The 22409-nt window shown below is 38.9% G+C and overlaps 1 protein-coding gene across 1 annotated transcript in view; it reads left to right on the top strand.

The window, feature by feature from the left end:
- GRID2 (glutamate ionotropic receptor delta type subunit 2) overlaps window positions 1–22409 on the top strand; it is a 709039-nt gene that overhangs the window by 611638 nt on the left and 74992 nt on the right. The window contains exon 13 of the mRNA XM_032187515.1: window positions 8377–8572. Within this exon, the coding sequence (XP_032043406.1) occupies window positions 8377–8572 (196 nt within the window). The remainder of the gene's footprint in view (window positions 1–8376; window positions 8573–22409) is intronic.

Genomic DNA, 22409 nt, shown 5'->3' with positions numbered 1-22409 from the left:
TTTGGAAGCTATCAGAACAGTATTCCATGGACAATAGACTTCCAGTCACCCTGGAGACACTTGAACTTTAATATCAGAATTGTTCATCTCTGGCAGCTGCTGTTCTGTGACATGTATGCATGCATATATATATATATATATATATATATATACACATACGTATTTTACAAAAACCAATTGAGTTTGGATAACCAGTATATCAGTATTTGAAGCATAAATTGCTGGTGTGTGTTTTTAGGCTGTGCTTTCCTCTCAAGTGCAGTGCACACTACTTGTGCTCTGACACTTGGATCAGGAGGGCCCTTCTTCCATGTATGGGGATATCAAATCCAAATTCACCTTTTCTTGCCAAAGCAAAAAATATGTGATAATAGCAACAAACAATTAAAAATTATTGACCGGTTGTCTTCTCACCTTCCACTCCCTGGTGCTCTCTTATTTCGTTAACAGGTCAAATTAGTTCTTTTTTTTTTTTTTTTTTTTTTTTTTTATGTCTACTGGTTCTTTTGCTTCATGCCTCCCTAACATGAATGTCCTCATCTTCTCCTGTCCCTTTATGGTGAACTATTATTCTGTTGGACTTTCCCATCCTTTTTTCCAGATCATTTCATCTCTCCACACCACAGAAACCTTTCTAGGTGTCCTACCCTCTCTCCCTGCCTTTTTGTGCTTGTCTGCTCTCCTTCAGCAAGCAGCATGCTGAGTTGCTCTCACTCCCGCCACTCCAATGACCTTCCCACTACCCACCTAAATCCTTCCTCCTGGGTCAAGCAGAAACTAGGAAATGTATTGAAGCATTAGCTAGCCAAGCTCTCCAAGGGGTAGCTGGCCATTTTTCAAAAGCAGGTTTTTAATCTTGAGGCTACATGTGCACAGAAGTATTTGAGAGTGACAAACATAGCCTTTCCCATAAATCCTTCTTTGCAAAAAAGATAAAGTAGCTTTAAAGAAGAGAGACACATTCTGCTGTATTTCTTTCTCTAGGAAGATAAGAAGTTGACCTTCAAGTCAGGCTCAATACTGACCTTAGAGTTTTCTCACTCCAGTTGTTGATTCTGCTCCCTGTCTTCTGTGGTCTTGCTGCCTCTAGTTCATCTGCTTTCCAAATCTCTTTGAAATGCCCCCTGAGACGGTTAGTTCAGGGATGTAGATCAGGTAGGAGAAGCTCTGGTCTCCTGTGAATTCACAGGTTAGGTTCAAGCACCACTGCATACTAGCCAATCACACTAATCACAATCTCACTAAGACACTTTTCCTTTATGTGAAGGTTTTCTGCATGTTAAAAACAATCCATGCACATGGACAACTAAACATCTCCAATTGTAGTCAGATTTTATTTGCAACTATATGCCCAAGCTCAGACTCGAGAGCAGAAGCAGCCCCTCGCTTTGAGCACATGGTTGCCTGCTGACTCTCCCCATTAGGAGCATCCTCTTGCACTTTCTCTTTCTTGCTGCTCCCTCAGAAAGGGAAGATTTGGTGTCCCATGGTCCAAATTTCTGTTGTCTTCAGCCCAGGCAGTACCAGCCCGTATTTGTCCCCAACTGGAAATGAAGTGTCTGTGATTGTCGTCCTTTCTTTCTGTGCACTGTAAGACACGGACATGTAAAACAGACCAAAGCACCTGAGAAGGTCATTCCCCTGTCACAGTTGCATCACCAGTTAAATTGAGTTACTATTTCCTGTTGAGATCTGAGTTACAGACTTTGAGATTCTGGAGTGCTGCAGGGCTATTTTGATGCAACCCGACTGTTTGACTTGGTAGTCCCAATTATAATCCCTTCACAATTTAGAGGGGAGTAAAATGAAATTCTTCATTGATGTTTGTTGATCATCTTGAGGTTTGGAGAGAGGCTGATATATTATTTTTAAGTTTAGAAAGTCCTACATTTGACTAAGGAGTTCGAACAAACAACATTCACATTTGTATATGCAAAATAAATAATGATGATATATTCAGTCATTCTCTTTTTCTCTACAAATATGAAATATGCCTCTGCATCCTGCTTTGAAATTATGATTCTTCTGGTTTTGAAGTAGTCCAGAAAAATGTTCAAATTACTGTGACAAATATCTGAGGTTTTTTTTATCATATGTAAAAAAGCATAAAATATACCCAAACTATAACTTAATACATCTTCAGCTTTTTCTTGTAGTTTATTATGATGTCACTAGAAAATTCCCAGTGGAATTCTGAGGTTATTATGTACAGTTGGGACTACATTGGTCTTTGTGCTGTATTATTTATGGGCAAAGTCACTGAAAATGTTTTATTCAGTAGAAAATGTTGCAGCTGGAAAGCTTCTGAAATGAAAGAACAGAGACATTTATCAAAGTGCTTGTAGCTCAGAAATAGAGTAATTAGATGTGTTAAGTATCCATTAGGGAATGAAGTTATCCTAACTATGGTGAGAGTGTAAAACTTTAGTTTACAAAACTGCCAGAATTGGATCTCAAACCAGCACATAACAGAAAAGCTGTTTGTTTACCATGCTGAATTACTGCAAAGTGGCAAACATGAATAAGCAATAGAGAAAAAAAGCTGATGCTCTTTTTTTCTAACAGATCAAATTGTACCTTGGGGAGCTTTGAGGGCCAGAATGGAAATAAGTTTAAGTATTTAAAGAAAATAAACCAGATTCTGCTCGTAGTACTATCTAGCCAGCTACTGAAAAGTCATACAAATGAAAGAGATTGCAGTCAGTGGGTTTGCACAGATGTAACAAGTAGTTAATAGGTTTTCATTTCAGATTTCCAGCTAGTACCAGATCTGACAGCGTGTGGTCCTTCTGATATATTTTATGAAAGATAGGAGGCTTCAAGCGGCCCGCAGAACACTTCATTCCTATGGAACATTTCGGTAGTTACTGCATTGCAGCTTAGAGATCAGCTTTTGTTCAGAACTCTTCCATCTTCCTTTTCTTGGCTGTTATAGTGCTTGGGTTGCTTTTCGTAGTCATGGTGTCCAGAAGCTTATTTTAAGAAGAGCAGACAAAATGTTGTTAGGAAATACACTAGGAGAAGGACTAGTGAATTGTTCCCAATTCCTAGAGAGTCTTGAAGTAGATCTGTGCATAACCTCACTTGAGATTGATGGAATTTTGTTCTCTGCTTTTCTGATTAAAATTTGATACAGCTTTAAAATGGACTATGTTTCCAAGCAAATGGCAACTCTTAATACCTGTGGGAGTATTAATAATAATATCAGCAGGCAGTGCCAGGAACAGAGACATGCAAGTCATAAAGTACTATGTAGGGCATCTTTTATTCACACTTGATCCCTATATCAGATGATATTTAAATCAAGACAAACAGCATTTCAAGTGCCAAAATATTATGGCAGCAAAGCAAAGCATAATTTCTGTATTCCTTAGATCTTGACATCACTGTCTCAAATGCAACATGAATGAATGGTAATTAAGAGTATGTTCTCTTGGAAAATGCCAAATACATTTGGAGGACTCAAGCTATTTCTTGTAGATGCTGATGCTATGAATTTCACCACTGAACCTCTATTGCCATTACTGTGTCTTATGATTCTGTTTGGATAGAATTAGAGCCCACTGGCAGAGAGACTGATTTTATTCAGGCTGCACTGCTTTCCTTGGTAAAGTGAGGATGTCACCACCATCTCAAAGGCACTGAAATTTTGCCAAGAAATCAGGGATCGGAGGTGAAGCCAAAGGATTTGTCATAAGAAAGGCTAGTGGTAGGTGGCTTCAGGTTTAAATCTAACCCACTGCTAAAAATGTGGAAGCTTGATTAAGACTTGTGACTGCACATGTTACAGGAAAGAGTCTATGTCTTTCATAAAATAAGAAGTTCATGTTATGTTCTCCAAGATACAAGCAGTGCCTCCTGCTTGATAAGTGAAACCTCTGCCTCCAAATAATGGCAGTATGGCAATAAAACATGCCTTTTGCAATGCTTCTTTTGCCTAGTCATTCTTTTCACAGTGTTTTTTTTCTAACTGTGATTCACTTTAAGCTAAGATGTCCCCTAGGTTTTAAACAGCTTGATACAACTGCCTACATGTTTTCTGCAAGGGGGGTTACACAAGAATGCAGTAATCGGAGTAGATATTTCCTTACTCCAAAAAACAAAATGTTCCTTAACCTGTCCTTTTATGTGATACTCCCAGATCTTCAAACTAGCAAGCAGCATTATTAGTTTCTGATACAGTTGTCACTGCCAACATTCAAAGCTCTTGGCTTACTGTGCCCAGTTTCCTAGTATCACCTCTGAAGTAATCCTTAATGTCCTAGGGGAAAAAAAATGCATAGGAAATCTTTATCAGAATTAGTCATAAAGACTTAAGTATAAGCAATGAGATTCATACTATCCTAATAATTTTAATGAGAAAAAAGCTTAACATAAAGACCATGTATAATATTGTTCCCCACAATGCTTCATGTGTGATAACCAAAACACAAGCTGAACTGTGACTTGTGTATTGCACTGCACGGTCACTTCACTATAAGGAGAATCTGTCTATATGCAAGCTCAGTTAAAAGCATTTTATTTTATAGCATTTTTTCCAACTTTATGTGCTTTTTATTTGGTTTTAAACACTTCTATTACCTTACTGCTTCAAAATGAGAAATTCAAAGAGAGAGGCTTTATTTAAGTGTGGAATTATAATACCCATACTCATCTTAGAAGTACTTTGCTTTGCAGGTATTTCAACTGAGATCAGTAAAACTACTGCAAAATTAAATTCCCATCCAAAGTGAATAATGCCATCAGAATTTGAGCTTTAGAGAATATCCCATATGAATTCATCAACTTAACTAATACTTCTTCCTTATTCTGAGGTCTGGTCTGGCAGCTGTGTGCTGAGACTGGGTGACATACTGAGGCTGGGGATTTACGTCTCCACTAAAGCTATTTGTCTGAACAGAGAATAAGTTGTTTAATCCAGGAATAAAGGTACATTGAACAATGTGTAACCTGCAAACCAGGCTGGAGGCATAGCAGAAAAATTTCTTTCTTTTGCAAAGGAACCTCAATGATTTAATAATTTTATTGGTTCTGTCGAGGTTTGTTGGTAGCTTTTTGTTTGTTTGTTTGTTTTGCCATAGCTTGGCTGCTAGGTTGTGTATGTTATTCCAGAAGTGTGCAGGTTATAAAAAGCAGTTTCTGAAGCAGGTCATATATATTATTATATTATTTGGCTGTTTGTGTAAGGGGATGTAGTCCGTGATGTGATAGGTCTTTACCATTTCAGCAACATGCCTACATAGCAGCATGCACACCTGTACATTTCTGAGACTGCAAAACTTTCTCACTCCTCAGCATAGGGTCAGGTGAACAAGAGCTTGGGGTTTGCAGCTGATGATAGCATTTAGTTCATCTGTGGAGTTTAAACGCTTCTCTCTCTTGTCTTCTTGCCATTACTTTCCCAGCATGGAGCAGCACCTAAAATGTGCAAAGGTGCAAAGTGGGGCAGCTGAGAGGCATCCTGCATTTTAAGATAGGACACCAAACAGTGAAGACCTGCAGACTGTAGTTAATGCCAGACTATACAACTACCTTGCACTTTCCTGAAGGCATCAACATAATTCTCCTCCTTGTTATTTCTCTGCTGGTGATCCTTTTGCAGGTGATGGCACTCTTACTTGCTTCTCACTGATAAAATGAGAACTCTCCCATACCTGTTTGCTGTGCGCTTCTGGACAACCACTTAAGTCTAGCGTTGGTTTGCCTGTCAAAAAATAGCAAGGTTGCTTTTATAGCTGCAAGATATACAGAGGAGCTGTTTTTCCTTTTGCGCTGTTTCTAACTGCACTGTTTTGTGGCAGCAGTTAAATGTATCATTTATATACCAGTTAGCAATGATATTTCAGAAAAAAAGTGCTTTATTGCTTGTTACATTAGAAATTGTATGGCTATACAGAGTCTTGTAAAATAATGACTGCAGTTTTGCTAGGTGTTGTCATTAGAAATTGGAGACGGTAAATACTTTATGTGTACTTTTCTAGTAATATGTATGACAAATAACAACAATTACAGGACATTACAATATGTATCCTATGACAGTTTGTTGCACTTATGAGCTCTGCCAGGAGATACAGAAGTACATTCGTGGCAGCTAGAGTGACACAGAATGGGTGAATATAGTAACTTGTATTTATCTAGTGCCTTGCATCAGTGATGCTTTTGACAGATATGTAGACTATAAATGCAATAGTAATACACCTTCCACTACACCAGACTTTGTGTAATGGTGAAAGAGGGAGAAATTTTCACCAAGGTGCCTGCCTTCATAGGAGAGGTGCTCTAGCCCTCTGATCATCTTCATGGCTCTCCTCTGGTCTTGCTTCAGCAAGTACATGTCCTTCTTATGTTGTTATGTTGTTAGTCCTCCTTCTGTAGCCTGCCCGTACTTCTACCATCTTCGTATTGTTTAATGAAGATGTTTTGAAAACCTTGGTTTTTTTAGTAATTTCAAAAATGACTATAGTTTTCCCTGATGGCTACCTGAAATCTACCTGATGGCTATTTTTAAAATTTATCAACCCTTATTTCAGTTTATTTATTAAACCTGAGTATGACATTTTACCTAGTTGCTTACTTTTGTAATTCCCCTGATCACCACTAGAGCATTTAAAAAATATTTATCACTTCCCTTTCATGCACTGGCTGTAATGAAATTTCACATTTTTGCTAACGGATCAGCATTTCATATATAATCTTTCAGAACTCATACCTGTTTATATCTGGGCTTGATTTTTTTTTTCCAATTTTCAGTTATGAATAAGCCACAATACTTAGGTAAGGTATCTCCTGATACCTCAGTCTACTGCAGTCTTACATTTTTCTTCCTAGAAAAGGGCAAGTCTCAGTCCTATGGTAGGAGACTGATATACTAATTTTCAGCAAAAGCTTCATCTTGCAGCTAACCTTTGGTGATCCTCTGTGTGTACCGATTCCTTGTAAGTTCCTTCCTGCTTATGTTCTTGAAGAAGAATGCCTTCTTGTTGGAGAAAGAGGAGAGAATTGTGTTTTTTTAATGCTGTTGGTTATTTACCCTTCAAAATTGAATTTATCCTTCCCTAATATTTGCTATATATTATCTGCTTAGAATTTAGTTCTTGTGCAATATTTTTCTAAGTCCATATGTCTGAATTTCAAAGGATTTCTGTTTGACTCAGTGAACCTCTAAACCCTTGCCTCTGAACTCTACTGATTTCTTACGTTGTTTCTCACTTTCTGTTGTGTTCAGTGGCATACATATCCTTCAAGATCTGTTTTCTTCAGTGTCATCTCTGAAACATCAAAGAATTCCCCTTTCTTCCCCGTGTAAGGTCATTTTTACTAGTCTTTAAATTAACATGTTTCAAAAATGCTACATGGAATTTGATGAATTTCCTGCAGTTGAGTTTACAATTTCTGCAGCTGCAAAGAGCTTTTTCAGTTTGTTATTGCCTGCTTTTAGACAGCGCTCAGCCCCTTGATTTGTCCTTAGGTGTCATCCACTAGATTCGTGCAGTTTATACAAAGTTAATTTGTGCCAGGAAAGCTGTAATGGGTTTTAGGCAGTAGACATATTGCAGTAGTTATTTTGAAACTTTAATGAATTCCATTAAAGAAACAAAGGTATGGGAAAGCAGTTCTATAGGACAGGAAAATAAAGGCCAGGACATAAGGAGACTTAAAAGACTTTAAAAATATATATTTTTAAGGCCAAAACAGGGTTGAGAAAGCTGTACTTGGGACACTTTAGAAACTTCAGAACTGGTTAATTTGTTCCTGTTTATAGGGAAAGAATAAGACTATATAAAATGCAAAGTTGGACAGAGTAACATGGACCATAATGCAGAGGCAGTTTGTGAAACCATAACAGAAATCATCCTGAAAATGGTGTAGGATGCAACCTCCCATGTGTGATGGGTGCACAGTTCAGTACTGGAATGATGCCCAAAAGCTGCTCTTCGCCATGTAACCTGGTAGCCCAGACAAATACTCAGCCCTGGTGCTTTGGGCTGTTTTCAGTGAGTTCTGTTGTTAAGACAATTTAATTTGCAGTGGAGGGACTGGAGTTGCTGGAGGGACTGCAACACTCCCTTCTCTCCTTTGCCCCAGCTCAGAGGAGCTCTCAGCATTTGACAGGATACTCTTGCTCCTTCTGTTTTTTCTTTTTTCACCCATTTTCATTTTTCCACCCCATCTTTTCACTTAATGTTCCTCCTTGTGTCTTAAATCATAGAAACATTTTTTTCAGTCTCACTTTGTCTTCTAAAACAATACAAACTGAGAAAAAAATTGGCTTGACAGCCATCTTTCTGTATGTTGCCCTTTGCTTGCCTGCAGCTCCTTCCTCTTGAAAATGTGGCTTCAAGTCTCCTGTGTCTCTTTTCTTCACCAACAATTAAGGTCTCTCCAGGATCTCTCAAGGCAGACAGATATTCCTTATGGCACTGTCTTGGACTCCGCAGTCTATGAGCACGTCCGAGTGAAAGGGATGAATCCTTTTGAGAGGGACAGCATGTATTCCCAAATGTGGCGGATGATTAACAGAAGTAACGGCTCAGAGAACAACGTCTTGGAGTCGACTGCAGGCATTCAAAAGGTACTGCTATGACTTACTTTTTCTTCCCATTGAGACTCTCTGTGGTAACACCAGATTTGCTTAGTTGTTGCTTTTGACTGTAAGGGATGCCTTTGCACCCAGATAATGATCGTGCCTAGTACCAGCTTCTGCAAGCCCATTGCATCAGCACAGAGAACTGGGGCTTCTCAGCTTGTTTTTTTCAACTACATTTTAAAATGTAAGTACCTAGAGTGCTTGCTCTGAAAAGGATTTATAGGTATAAGAGATTAATGCATTTGTCAGGATGCAAAATGGGAATAGGATCACTGGACTTCTAATACCAAAAGACATGGCAATATACTGTACAAAGCTTAAAGCGCTTTCAAGACAAGACATTGATTAACTTATTTTGTAGGCTCCCAGCACTGAAAACCTTGGCTTTCAGTTGTAGCTCTGAATCATGCATGTTTCAAGAGAGGTAGGCAGAAAAATATGATCTATCTTTAAAGAGACATGGCCACTTTTGTAATGAGTTTAACAGAGGGAAAATAATTTGAAAGCAAGAGTCAGTTTTTGCAGGGACATTTTTAAGTGCAATGTTTCCCTCCTTTTTTTGTGGATGAGCTACAGCTTTTATAAGAAACAGTCTACGAAATGGTTCAGTATGACTGAATAATGGTTAGTGGGTGATTAAATACAAACTTTATCTCTACCATTGTACCTTCGCATTGTTTTAAATACCATATTTTGCAGATTGATTTTGAATTCAAAAATGTGACAGAGCAAATATCCGTAGAGTTGTGTGTTGTCTAAAGCTTGGTTTAAAGACTTTTAAAAATGGGGGCAAATTGTGTTTTGTGTGCACTGAAATCCATTTGCCAGGGAAACCTATAATTTCTGGTGTTTGACACCAGATACGGAGACATAAGAGAAAAGGCTATGTAAAAAGAGTTGTGAAGCCACTGTTTATGTCTTGATAATAAAAGAAAAATAAAATAAAGATTATTTGGAATTTTAACAGTCACTAATCCACCCTCTGTATAACTGAGATCATATTTTCTCCTCTGAAGGACAAAATGGCATGAATGAAGAGGCAAGGAAGGCCCTGGGGAGCTGCACTTTTGAAACCCTTTTAGAAAAAGTCATAAGCTGAAAAAGCAAGGGAAAAAAAGACAGTCTGAAGATTTATTGGCTAGAGGAAATTGCTTTTTTTGAGAAAATATGTTTTAGCTCTGTTTGCAAGGGTCTGATAAAGCTAGGTTTTGCCTTTTGTGTATATATATATTTATTTATTTATTTAAAAAAAAAAAAAAAGCCCCCCCCACCTTCTGGTTTGCCTTTCCAAGATATACTAAGGGAGAATCAGAAAACAGAGAGCATCAAACAGAGCAGTCAACACAGACAACAGTGTTGACTAATTGCTTTTAGTTGAAAAAAGCAACCAGTGTATCATGCTGGCAAGTAATTCCAGATTATAGTCTTTGATACCTAGTTCCTGAAAACATTGCAGTTTCTGTCTTAAAACTTACAAAAACAAAACTATCTGGGTTCTATCTGGCTCCCATGCCTCCAATTCCCAGGAACAAGCACTTGCAAATGGTGGCATAAAATAAACAAGTTGTAATGCGAGCAAGCTAGCCACCCTCCAGTTTTAAAATATCAGAGGGTCTGGTTCCAGTGAACATACACATCCACCTATGCAGTTGCAGTTTCTCCCCTTCTTTTGCCTTACAGAAAGAAATAACACAGAAAAAGGTTATCTGCCAAATTCTGTTCACATGGAAGCTTTTGGGGGATTGCCTGCTCAGGAAGAAAGGTCTGTTGGTTTAAAAAAATAAAAAAAAAAAAAAAAAGAAAGAAGCTGTGCCTTTCAAGAGTCATTTAAGACTCTTCTCCCTCAGCTGGAAGATGAACGTGATGTTAAAAAATACTCTTAGGCAAGGAAAATTAGAATAGAATAGATGAGTTGGAAGGGACCTTCAAAGATCATCTAATCCAACTGCCTGACCACTTCAGGGCTAACCACAGGTTAAAGCATATTATTAAAGACATTATTCAAATGCCTCTTGAACACTGACAGGCATGGGGCAACCACCTCTCTGGGAAGCCTGTTCCAGTGTTTGACTGCCCTCACAGGTGGCACCCTTTAAAAAGGATAATTGATAAAAGTCAGGGATTATAATCTCTGTGAAATACCTTCCAAAAAAATCCAAACATTTTAGAGTAAATTCATAGGTCCCCTCTGCCTATTTATAAGCTTCATAAAACCCTTCAGGGCCTTGAATGACTCTAAGCCCACTGGTCTCCCTTTGTGCTTTGTTTTGTTTCTACTATTAACCAGTGCTAAGGCGTCACTAAACAGTAGTTTTTCCAGGCCCTGCTTGCACCCACTCCGAGATGAATAGGGTTTGCAAGTAGACATCACAAAACGACTTGGTTAGACAGGCAGGCAGGCTTTGCAATGTGGAAAAGGCTTAGCCAAGCATTTTTTTTATCTTAAAATCCTGCAGTTTTGTCTTGCTTCTATTCTGAAAATTGTATTCTTTGTATTTGGAGGAAAGTAGCAATTTAATGTGAATTTATCTATAAACAGAGGGAGGGGGAGTTGGATGAAATGCTGACTTACTCGGCATATAATCCTGCTTGCTCAGCAGGACAGTGCATTTGCTGTACCTGGGACTTCATGGGGAATCTCACCTGTGCGAGTGGGAACACAATGCAGCCAAATGACAATGATTGCATCGTCCCATTTTGCATCGGGATGTCTGTGGCTGTGACTTGTTTTTCCTGGTGGGAGGGCAAGGCTGGCAGGAAAAGAGGATGGGAAGTTCATGACATTTTAAGTTTCTGGAGTTTGATATGTATTGGGCCTTGTCTTGTAAATCAGGTGAATATGTATCTCTGAGCATCCACGTGAACAGCAGTTTACAGCATCACATCTGGTTAGAGAGCAGCTGGGTGGATTTACCCTGAAAAGACAGCAGAGTGTTAAATACCTCCAACAGGAGACAGCCAGAAGAGCACAGGCACTTTAGAAACTTCTACAGCTTTTTGTCTCTTCCTTTTTCAAAAGACAACACAAAGCATCTTAAGATCTGTATCAAAGCAAGGGAAGAATTCAGTTGTTTGTCCTGCTTTGTCAAATGGAAACGGATGAGAAGCTGTCTGTATTCCTATATATGCTTGGATTATTCCAGAGAATATTCACTTTTATCTCATTTTTTCTTTATTATTCGTAAGTGTTTCGTGTATCTCAAATTGATTTCCCTTTTTTTGCATAGGTTATGAAATATGCATCTCATTCTGTCAAAGGAGTCTCTATTTTCGGGGAAGTTATTTATTCAGGGAGGATTTACAGAGGCCTAAGTCATGCCTGCTTAAACATTCATTGAGGACTCCAAGAAAAATCATTTAGGCTTAAACATATCACATTACATACCTTTTTATGTCTTCTTAAAAAGCACATTACCCTGCTTAATCCTTTACAAGCACCACAGGCTTTCCTATCCTTGGAACTATTCCCATTTAAAATATAATGAAGTGCTTCCATTGTGCCCCTGTCTGCTCTTTCTTCCCTAGAGTATAATAGTGCCTAATGCCCTATCCTACCCACCTCATTCCTCTGAACATGATACTGTAGCCTACAGCATCTATGTTTTTCTCAGTTGTACAAAGTAGAAAATTTCTTTACCAGGCTGCATAGGCAGAATCAAAATGCATTTGAAACCTCTTGTCTGTTTAACTTCAAGTGCAAAATATTTAGCTGGTAGGAAACTTGATAATGAGTCAGGTGAATTAATGTTTTTGGATGGTGCAATAAAAGAAACTCCTTTTACTCTCTCAATTCCAGAGCATTAATAATTCTTCTTTAACCCTCACCACAGTATCAAAGGAAATCTGGCCTTGAGATTTTGATTTTCTTGTCATTTTACCCACAGTGAAAGCATGTGAGTAATTGCTGAGCCTTTTCATTTTCCCTGGACGGCAGTTTTACCTTCCTGAGAATACTGCTCTAGTAGTAACATTATTGTTTGCAATACCTGTGAATAGGCCATAACAAAAGCTTCGCTAAGGTGATTTCTTTGGTGAAGAAAGGGGTAATAATGATCTGCGGCTCTGTGCTAGGACAAATTATCAATAACTAGATGTGGTTATTCTTAATTTGCAATGGCATGGAGATTTCTATTGATGAACCAGAAAACTCCTGAATTAAGTAATTAAACTGATTTACTCATGAACTTGCCATTGGAATTGTCATTCTGGTGGCAGATATACTCATTACACCACAGAAAGACCCAGTTAATATTTTCAAGTCCATGCATCTTTGTTATGGACATTTCTAACAATGGAGCTAGCCAATAGAAAGACACCAAAAATAAGAAATAACAAAGCAGAGGGTTTGGATATTGGATCTGTACTGTGGTGCAGTAGTTTGACAGTGGCTGAGGAAGGGATAGGAAGCAAAAAAGGCAAGAGCGTGTAAAAATACCATGACTGCACACCAGTCCCCTGTATATCTTTATTCTCTATAAAGGGATCAACTACACTGTTGGTTCCCCTCTGCTTCTGGAGGTTACAATTCTTGCACAGATGGGATGTTCTACTGGATGGATGTGCTACTCCACTAGTAATAAGTTTCAGGAGTACCCTTAAGACTTTGTTGCACCCCACAACTGAAGGTACAATTTATCTATTTCGTAATTACCTTCTGCTTTGTCCATGGCTCGGAGCCTACAGGTGCCTGGGGGTACCAAACCCACCTGCCTCACTTCAAATTGTTATGGATGGTCTGGCTCTGTCTTACTTGTCATATAGCATCCTTTTCCTGGAAAGCAAGTCTCACCACAAAGTCTGAGCCTGATTTACAAGTGATATGCTGTTAATAATGTCAGGAGGAATGCCTGATCCACTGGCACTGTAATGTTTGAAGTCTCATAGTTTGTCCACATGTCAGTTTATGGTGGTGGGACTGGAATATATTTCATTGCAAAGCGCATTTCTAATAGCTTTACCACAACTTGGCTCCAGTTTGCTTGAGCCTAAAGAATAACCAGCCTGAAGAAAGATTTTTTTCTACAATCCTGTATGTCTTTGCTCCGATATCTAGGGCTTAAGCAAAGTAGCAGCAGTGAAAAAGTTTAGATTCATAAACACTGGACCAGAAAACATTGCAAATGCAGTGTAGTATTACCTTCAGGCATCATCAAAAGGCTAATAGTTATCTGCATTAGCCTAGGGGTTAGTGTGCTTTGGGTGTTTAATAACTGAGCTGTGACAGAGCATTAACAGAGCATTAGGAAGATTCTGCATGTAGTTTAAAAATAAAAATGTAAAACAGCTTTCCTCTTGCCTCATTTTCTCAGAATTTAAGGTAGTCTCAACAAAAGGCTTGCCGTCCCTCATGAATGCTCCAAAACATATTCCAAAGTTTGATCCGACTTAGACTTTCTTGAGGGGTTTTTGTCTTGGGTAGAACACCTGTGAAAAGTTCTTATTTCATGCAATTTGGCTTTATTCCAATAAAAACTTGAGTCAATATTTGAGTCAGCCTGTGTATCAAGAAATGGATCTGCACACACATGTTCATCCAACAACCAAGCCAGTCATTGCCATATTCTTTTTACCTCCAAAGTTTCCTGAAAATGTTATCTGAGTTCATCTTGTTTCATCTTACGTGCTCCTGAATGTACCTTCAACCTTTTGCTCTCACTGAAATGCCATCCAAGTTGCTATTGACTTCTGTCCAAAGATATTCAGCTAGTGCTCTGTGCAGATAACTTGCAGTTCTGTTTCTCCTACCTGAAACTGAGCCCTTTGTATCTGAAATTATATATTTTTTTCCTCTAATATTTTTTCATGGATGTATCACCACTAATGGAGTTCAACATAGCTAAAACCTAGACTAGCTGACTCTACGTCTTTCCCCCAGTTTTACTTTCCATGTTCTTTCTTGTGGCATTCTCTTGCTTAAGCTTATAATCTAATGACATTATTTGCTTATGTTTTTTCTTAACTTTTGTAACCAAAGTGTGTCTAAATTTTATGAATTCACCCTTCATAACATGTCTATGATTTAGCCATACAACCTTGTCCATTACTATAGCAGTTTTTAGCATTGTTTTCTCTGAACTTTACAAAACTCTCTTACTGCATTAAATTCTACTGAAAATGCTCCTACATGCCACCCCAACGCCCCCCCCCCCCCCCCCCCCCAAAAAAAAAAAAAAAGTTTCAAGGCCCTTCATGGCTGACCTTCATGGCTGATTCTGAAACTGCCTGTGGTTTTCTCATTTCTGAATTGAAAATCATCAGTGTTAAGTTTCCAGTGCAACACTTTTCTCTTTCAAGCAAGCATCTGTATGCATTCTCCAGGGACTCTTCTGTAAGGTATGAAGTTTTCCCTCCAGACATTCATCTTAACTTCTTCAATCTCCTTAACGTACTCCTTTATTATCGCACTAACAAAAACCTTGACAACTTGGTCTCTGGTGTACTACGATCACTACCCATCAACTGAGCCACCCTGTTTTGTTTTTGCTTTATGTTCTTTCCCTTTAGTTGGCTTACTTTATAATTGCCAATAAGAAGGGAGAGAGGAATTCATGATTTAGTGATCTATCATAGATATAAAATATCCATCATAGATATAAAATGAGTAAAACCAAATAACTACTGTAGCCCATAATCAACTAAGTTCATGAACATGCCCATTACTAGAGGAAGAGTACTTCTCAGAAGACAAATTATGTCTGACTTCTGAGTCCTTATCCTCAAAGGAAAGCTACAGGCTAACTTCAGAAGAGCATAAGAGCTAAGGTTTGTAGCAGCCTAATACGATAAAAAGATAGGAGAGGGAGAAAATATTTGACTGAGCAATTGGTCCTTATTCTCTCTTTCATTTTATCCAGCTTCATTGTTGCCAGCTACAATTTTCTCTTTTTTCTCTTGGATTGTCTCATTGATTAACATAATTACATTAATTTCAGAGATATTTTACTAATCTTGAAGTTTTCTGCTTGTTTTCAGACAAGGCTTGTTTGCCTGAAAGCCAGGTCATTTAGGCATCCCACACGAGTTATATCCTTTCTTCTATTTAAAGGTAATTCTCTCTCAAAAAAAAAAAAAAAAAAAAAATCTTTAAAAAAAAAAAAGGTAATTCTCTCTTAAAACATTGCTTCACTTAGATTCTTAAACTGTCATGGCTACAATAACAATACTTCCACCATGCACCTAAATTAGGCACCTAATTTTTAGGTTGGGCACCTAAATTAGGCACCTCAAGTGCCTAATTTATGTGCCCAACTTTTATTCCTAGCTACTGTAGACAATTTCCTTCTCTAGAGAGTGGTTGGGAGTGCCTAAACTATGGAACTATTTTTCTTGGTGGCTTATTTTGTACAGAACCTATCACAGTAAGATCATGTTTCACAACTAGAAAAGGCAATAAAAAATAAGAAATGGCAAAATATACCCTGTGGAACTAATTTTGTTTGAATCCTGTAGACTTGCATTCTGCAGAGAACTGAGACCAGACTTTACAGCTGGAGACAGGATGGCTGACAGCCCTTTGAGGAGTGAGCATGAGATGGGACGGGCCCTCATGCTTCATTCTAATGGCCAAATATAAAGCTAAGTACTTCTTGCCTTAGTGTGTTTCTATCCCTGTAGTCATCTTTTCACATGACAAACCCAGAGAGGAACCTTTGTCTCCACCAACAAACCTTTGTTGGTAGAGATTTCACTTGAGGTTTCTCTTGTTTAGAAGTGGATTAATTAGGATGGTGTCATGACAGAAACACACAGAGTGCATCCCCGATGGTAGGAGACCAGCTCTGTGGAAGTGTTTCTGTGGCTGTGTCACATCTGAGCACTGCAATACTAAACATCATATATGAAAGACTTCAAATTTCTCACTAAGTAATGCGAGTGCTGTTTTCATTTGCACTGGCTGGTGATCAATTGTACGAATGCTGAACACCCTCCTGAAACCAGGATTTATAGGAGATGGGAAATTTTGGAATGAAATGAACAACAAGTAAGAAAACTGACAATTAGGAAGTAGTTTAAGAGTTTAAGTAGTTTAAGCATTTGCAGTCCATGGTTGTAAAGGTTGAGTGTGAGCATGCCAGGATAATGCTTAAAGGAGATTTTATTTCTAGCATTACTTGTTGCTGAAATTTTCTTAGCTGGCCGTGCTCAGTATTAGGGAGGCACCTTGTTAGAAAAAGTGGCATAAACAGAGAAGGAAAACGCCTCTACCTCAGCTACACCTAGGAACGTAGCTAAATTTGGGCATATCTGGGTCTTCCACAGGAATGCTGCTGTCATATTCCATGAAAGGAAAAGTTTTCTGAGTGTTCACTATGTGAGGTGACGTTAGAGCCATTGCTCCCTTGCTGAACCATCTCTGTGGTTCACCTCCCATGGCTGTGCCCTTTTTCCTTGTTTTGGAATTTAGTTATCCTAAGAAAGAAAAATTCTACAAAGTGCCTGAAAGAGAAGAGTAGCTTGGTATCTGATGCGCTCTCATTTGGCTACAGGTGACATGAGAGGTATAGGCACCTATTTTTCTGGTCCTGTGAGCTCTTATTTCTCCATTTAATCTCTGTTAACTTAGTTCTTTTCCTACTGAGGTTCTGTACCATTTTCAGGTTCGTGGAGATGAGTAATACCACCATACCAAGGGTGTCTGGGGACTACAGAGGCTCCTACGCAGCTCCAGCAACCTCAGCTCTCTCTTTCCCTTTTGAATTCCTGCTTCACTTTGTTCCCTCCCTCTCACTTTTTCTTTTTTATTTTTTCAGTTTTTTGATCCTCCTTCCTTTTTGGTTGGATCCCAGCTCCTCCAACTTTTTCCCAGCTCTCCGAGCCTTTCTTCTTTCCCCACTTCACCTCTCTGTACGCAGTCATACATCTCTTTTGCTATCTCCATCCACTTACACTGTCTCAGTGTTTATCTCTGTAACGAATTCTGAGACTTTCAATTTTCCATCAGACAAAGCTTTCCAAAACCCTGGCTGTCACTTTGAAGCCAGCTGCAGGCTCACAGTATGGTGGGCTACACTGGGGACACATCACGCATAGATCAGGGGAAATGCAGGCTCTGACTAATGATCAATAGATGGAGACAGGAGAGCACACTCTTGCTTCAGGCACAGAACTTGGGTAATGTATTCACTTTCTCACTTAAATGTTTCCAGCTATCATTTTTATGTATTAACATATTTTAATAATACACAAATACGTTTTGATGCATTAACAAATGCAAATGATGGGATTGAATATAAGGTTGTTTAAAGGATATAAGCAACAGAAAAAAAGCCATGAATAGAAGTAATGAGAACAGAATATATAAAAAGTGCTGTATATTCCATCCCTGAAGCATATCTGGGTCTGCGAAGCTGCAAGACTAAAATAGTGAGAGAAATATAAGAGGTAACAGAGAGATCTTCATTCATATTTGTGGAGCTGCTGTAGCAATTGTTTATAAGAAAAAGTTTGACTTAACAGATTTATATAATTTTTGTAAAATAACTTATTACCACCACCACCCCAAAAACAGTCTATTCCATAGACCAGCAAATAAATGGACTGCAGAAAGTACATTCGTAGCAAGTTTCTGCTTTAAGCCATTCAATAGTCCCTCATGAAATCGTTCAGAATTTTTCAGTTCTAATGGTCTTATATTTGTAATAGAAAAGCCAAAGAGGAGATCTCAGGGAATACCTGGAGTTCCTCTGACAGCAAACATTAGACTAACACCCTTAAATAAGTCAATACCTTAATAAACAGATTGGTAGGCAATGAAATGCTAGTGAAATAATCAGGACAGTAAGGAAAATTAAATTTGAAACTGAAAAGCACCGACAGAATACTCAATAAAATCAACCTAGGTCTCTAACATGTGTAAAAATCAAGTATCTAAGTATCAGAAACTTTAGTTAAATCCGATTGCCCTTAAGATCACCTTAGTCTCCAAACAGGAGGAGATGTTTAAGATAACATCTAGAGAAATAAAGCGCTGAAAAATCCAATTTTTCAAATATAAAAGAGGAACCCAAAACTCTGTGTTTCTCCAAATGATGTGCCTTTGTTTACAACTGCAGGTTTATGCTCCTAAATACCTGTGTGCATTTAAATGCTATACCTCAGAGAGGTCTCGAAGGACCAATCTGAAAACATCTGGTCTGGAAGGCTAGAAAACTGTGCAGGCTTTGCTGCTGGCTGCTTTTTGACATTGTCCTTAGTCATCAGATTAGAGATAGTGGGAAATTTTCTAGTAAAATTCCATTTTGTTGGAATTTGTCAATCTGAGGAAAAACAAAACAAAACAAAAACAAACAAACAAAAAAAAGGATGTGTTGTGCTTAAGTGGGGAGTGTGGGGAAAGAGGAAATTTCCAATCTCGTGGTTCAGACTGAGTGGATGTTGCACAAGAATATTGGTGGCCTACAAAGCAGAGTGCCAAACACGATTAATTTCTGTGTGCTTAAATCATACTTGTGCAGATAAAATTTGGAGTTCGGGATGTAAGGGGTTGTTTCTTTAATGGACAACTGCAGTAAGCATAAAGTCTCCAGTGGTGAGGCTGTCAGGCTGCACTAAAGTCTGGGGCTGGGACATGATCAGCAGCTCCTGCACATTTGTTGCTCTCTAGCCTTATTCCGTATGCCTCCTTTGGAGCGATATGAAATGCAAACACACCACTTCAACGCCCAGTAAATATTTCAGGGGGTTTCAAATCCCATCCAGCAGAGCCAGAAGTTTCATGTAGTTTTCTTCCTAACATCTGTGCAGGGTTCTGAAAATGTTTTGAAGAAGACTGGGACTCTCTGTGTGCTCTGTGGCTGCGCATATTGGCTGTGGATGGGGCTGGGAGTAGCCCAGAAGGGTATTACTGGGGCCGCCTATGGGGCCATCATCTCTCTGAACTGCTCTGGGGGGTGTGCAGAGGAGCTCTTATCGAATCAACAGCATTTCCAGTTCCTGCAGGTTGTGCATGGCTATGGCTCTTCTGTAATGTATATTATGATGCCTCCCACTAATGTCTCTTTCTGACCTGATTCAAGCAACTAAGGAGACATTTTCTGAGTGCTTTTCTTGGAACTAAATCTACATGGAGTGAACTTTCCAGCCAGCAAGTTAAAAATTTAGAAGTAACAGCATGGCATTGAGCAAGGTATGCTAGGTAGGTAAGCTGGCTTTCTTAAAGTGTGTCAACTGAGAGCAACGCTAAATTTTTCGGTTAAATAAGCAGAATCTTTCCTTGGGCTAAAGAGTAATGATAATTGTTGTTTCCACTACTTTTACCATTTTATTCTCTTCAGTCAAATTGCCAGCAAGCAGTTTATGTCTCTCTGTATTTGAATTAGGCAGCAGTTGTCCGGTCTGAAAATGTGGCTGCAATAAATCAGCATCTTTTTAATAGCCAAGATATGGGAGGAGAGGATTAAAGTGCCATGTGGAGTGTTTTAAGAAGCATTTTATCCAGGCTGTAATCACATTTCATTCTGCTATCAGTTTGCATAAAATGCGCGATCTAGATAGACAGCACAGCTCCCTCGCTGGGATTGCAATGGCAGGAGAGAGCTGTTTACCATTCCTGGCTCTAAAGCTTTCCTGCTGCATGGGAGTTGATTGGTGTTTGTGGCTGTTGTTTGCAGAATTGCTAGTTAATCAAATAAAACAGACCCCATTCCCTGCTGAATATAACACAAGGAGGGGGATAAATAATGGAATGCATCAAGATGGCTGGAAAATACAATGCGTCTGTAATGAAAAAACAGTAGATAAGCAGCTGGTATTATACTAGTCTGTAAGTACCAAGGGGTTCTGGTCATAACATAAATCACAGAGCAGAAGCTTTCTTTGTTTTATCACTCTGACCTCAAGATGGGATTTCCCTGTAATACATTTCTAGCAAGAATTCTCAACCTGCGAGTAAACAAATCTAGGACACGGCGCCTTCCCAAGTCTTGTGCTTAACAGTGATACAAATTCCCAAGAAAACTCAAAATCTCTCATCAAGTATCAATCTTCCACCAGTGGTAGCTGCAGTTCCTGGGTATTCCTTTGAACAGGAGATGGATGGCTGGATCATCTTTCTTGTGCTTGATCCAAGGTATTGCAGCATGCTTTGGTCCAAATCAGTCTGAATTTATGACCTCTTGTGAGACACTGAAAAATATAATCTGTGTCTTGCAGCATGGGGAAGGAGTGTGGGCTAGCTTCCTACACTGCAAGTGGTCAGAAGATGACATCCAAATTTGAAAACCTCTAAATTTTGTTGCATGTGTGCCAGGAGTCCTGAGCATCATTGTGGTTTATGTGGTGTTCCAAGTATGCACTGGGGAGGCACTGCTACCCCATCACCACATTCTGAACTGAACATTGGTATGAAAAAACACCAGTCTGTTCATCCCTGGTAGAGGAGAGGCACACAGCTAGTGCTTGTTCAAAAGCAGAATTTGGAATTAAAAAAAAAAAAAAAAAAAAGTAGGTGCTTATAAGCCACAGCATTTTAATGACCAAAATTTTGGCTTCAAATGCTACAATTTCGCCTAAGTGCTGTCTTTACAAGCAAATTGTTATATGAATCTCTCCTTGAGTCCCTAATGTTACTAAGGAACATGTCTAAATGTTGCAATTCACAGCATAGCCTGGAAAAAACACACAATAATGTCGGTGCGCATTGGGCAGGTATAAGCAATAAAGGCAGGAATGCAAGGAAATGTGAGCATCAGTTAATGAACGTCTGCAAAATGCTCTCAGTCCTTCAGATGATTCTATTATTAAACTGAATGTCTTGGCTTATGCTATAGTTGTGCTGGAAGCTAAATGAAGGAGATGGTTTTCTTTAAACAGCATCTTGTTCTTGATTAGCTTGAATATTAAATCATTTTGGATTCAACAAAGTGAGCAGCAGATGGAACATAACAGAGAGCAGGAAAACAAAAAAATAGAACATGACATGAGATCACGCAAGGGAATCAAAGTACACATACACAAAAGTAAATCAGAAGAGCTCAAACCAAAATTTTGGCTAAAATAATATATAACATATGTTTCAGAATGACAGAAGTTACTGTGGAAAATATTCAAGGTATTCTTTTGCCTTTCCAGAGATGCCAATAATCATCTTGATTTTTGAGAACTGTACTTCTAAATATGCCCTCCCATTCATTGGTGTAGAGTTTCCCCACGTTATCAGCTGTGATTGTGCTTTTGCAAAATCAAAAAGAAGTTTAATGGAATCACAGAATCACAGAATTTTCTAGGTTGGAAGAGACCTCAAGATCATCGAGTCCAACCTCTGACCTAACACTAGCAGTCCCCACTAAACCATATCCCTAAGCTCTACATCTAAACGTCTTTTGAAGACTTCCAGGGATGGTGACTCCACCACTTCCCTGGGCAGCCTGTTCCAGTGCCTCACAACCCTTTCAGTGAAGAAGTTCTTCCTAACATCTAACCTAAAACTCCCCTGGCTCAACTTAAGCCCATTCCCCCTCGTCCTGTCACCAGGCACGTGGGAGGGTAATGGAAGGTAAAACATAACTCTGTATTTACACTCACTGATTCGGAAGCTGACTTGGCTGTTCCAGACCTCATGAATCAAGCCACGAAAGAGAAATCTCCTAAGAGCAAGAGTTACTTTAGTATTTTGGTACATAACATCCAGATCCATTCCTAGCTGAATGGAAACAAATTACATCCAAAACCAGAGAAATTGGCAGAAGGTTTGCTTTGAACTCCGTTCTGATAGTAGTCCTAGGCCTGATGAGTTTCTTCTGTTCTGGTAGAGTTTTGCATATTTTTTGACAGACACTACATCAAATTGTGTTGTATCCCTTCACAAGTTATTTTGCATACATTC

Source organism: Aythya fuligula, chromosome 4 (genome assembly GCF_009819795.1).
Source record: "Aythya fuligula isolate bAytFul2 chromosome 4, bAytFul2.pri, whole genome shotgun sequence".
NCBI lineage: Eukaryota > Metazoa > Chordata > Aves > Anseriformes > Anatidae > Aythya > Aythya fuligula.
This window is presented reverse-complemented; position numbering and strand designations above follow the sequence as displayed.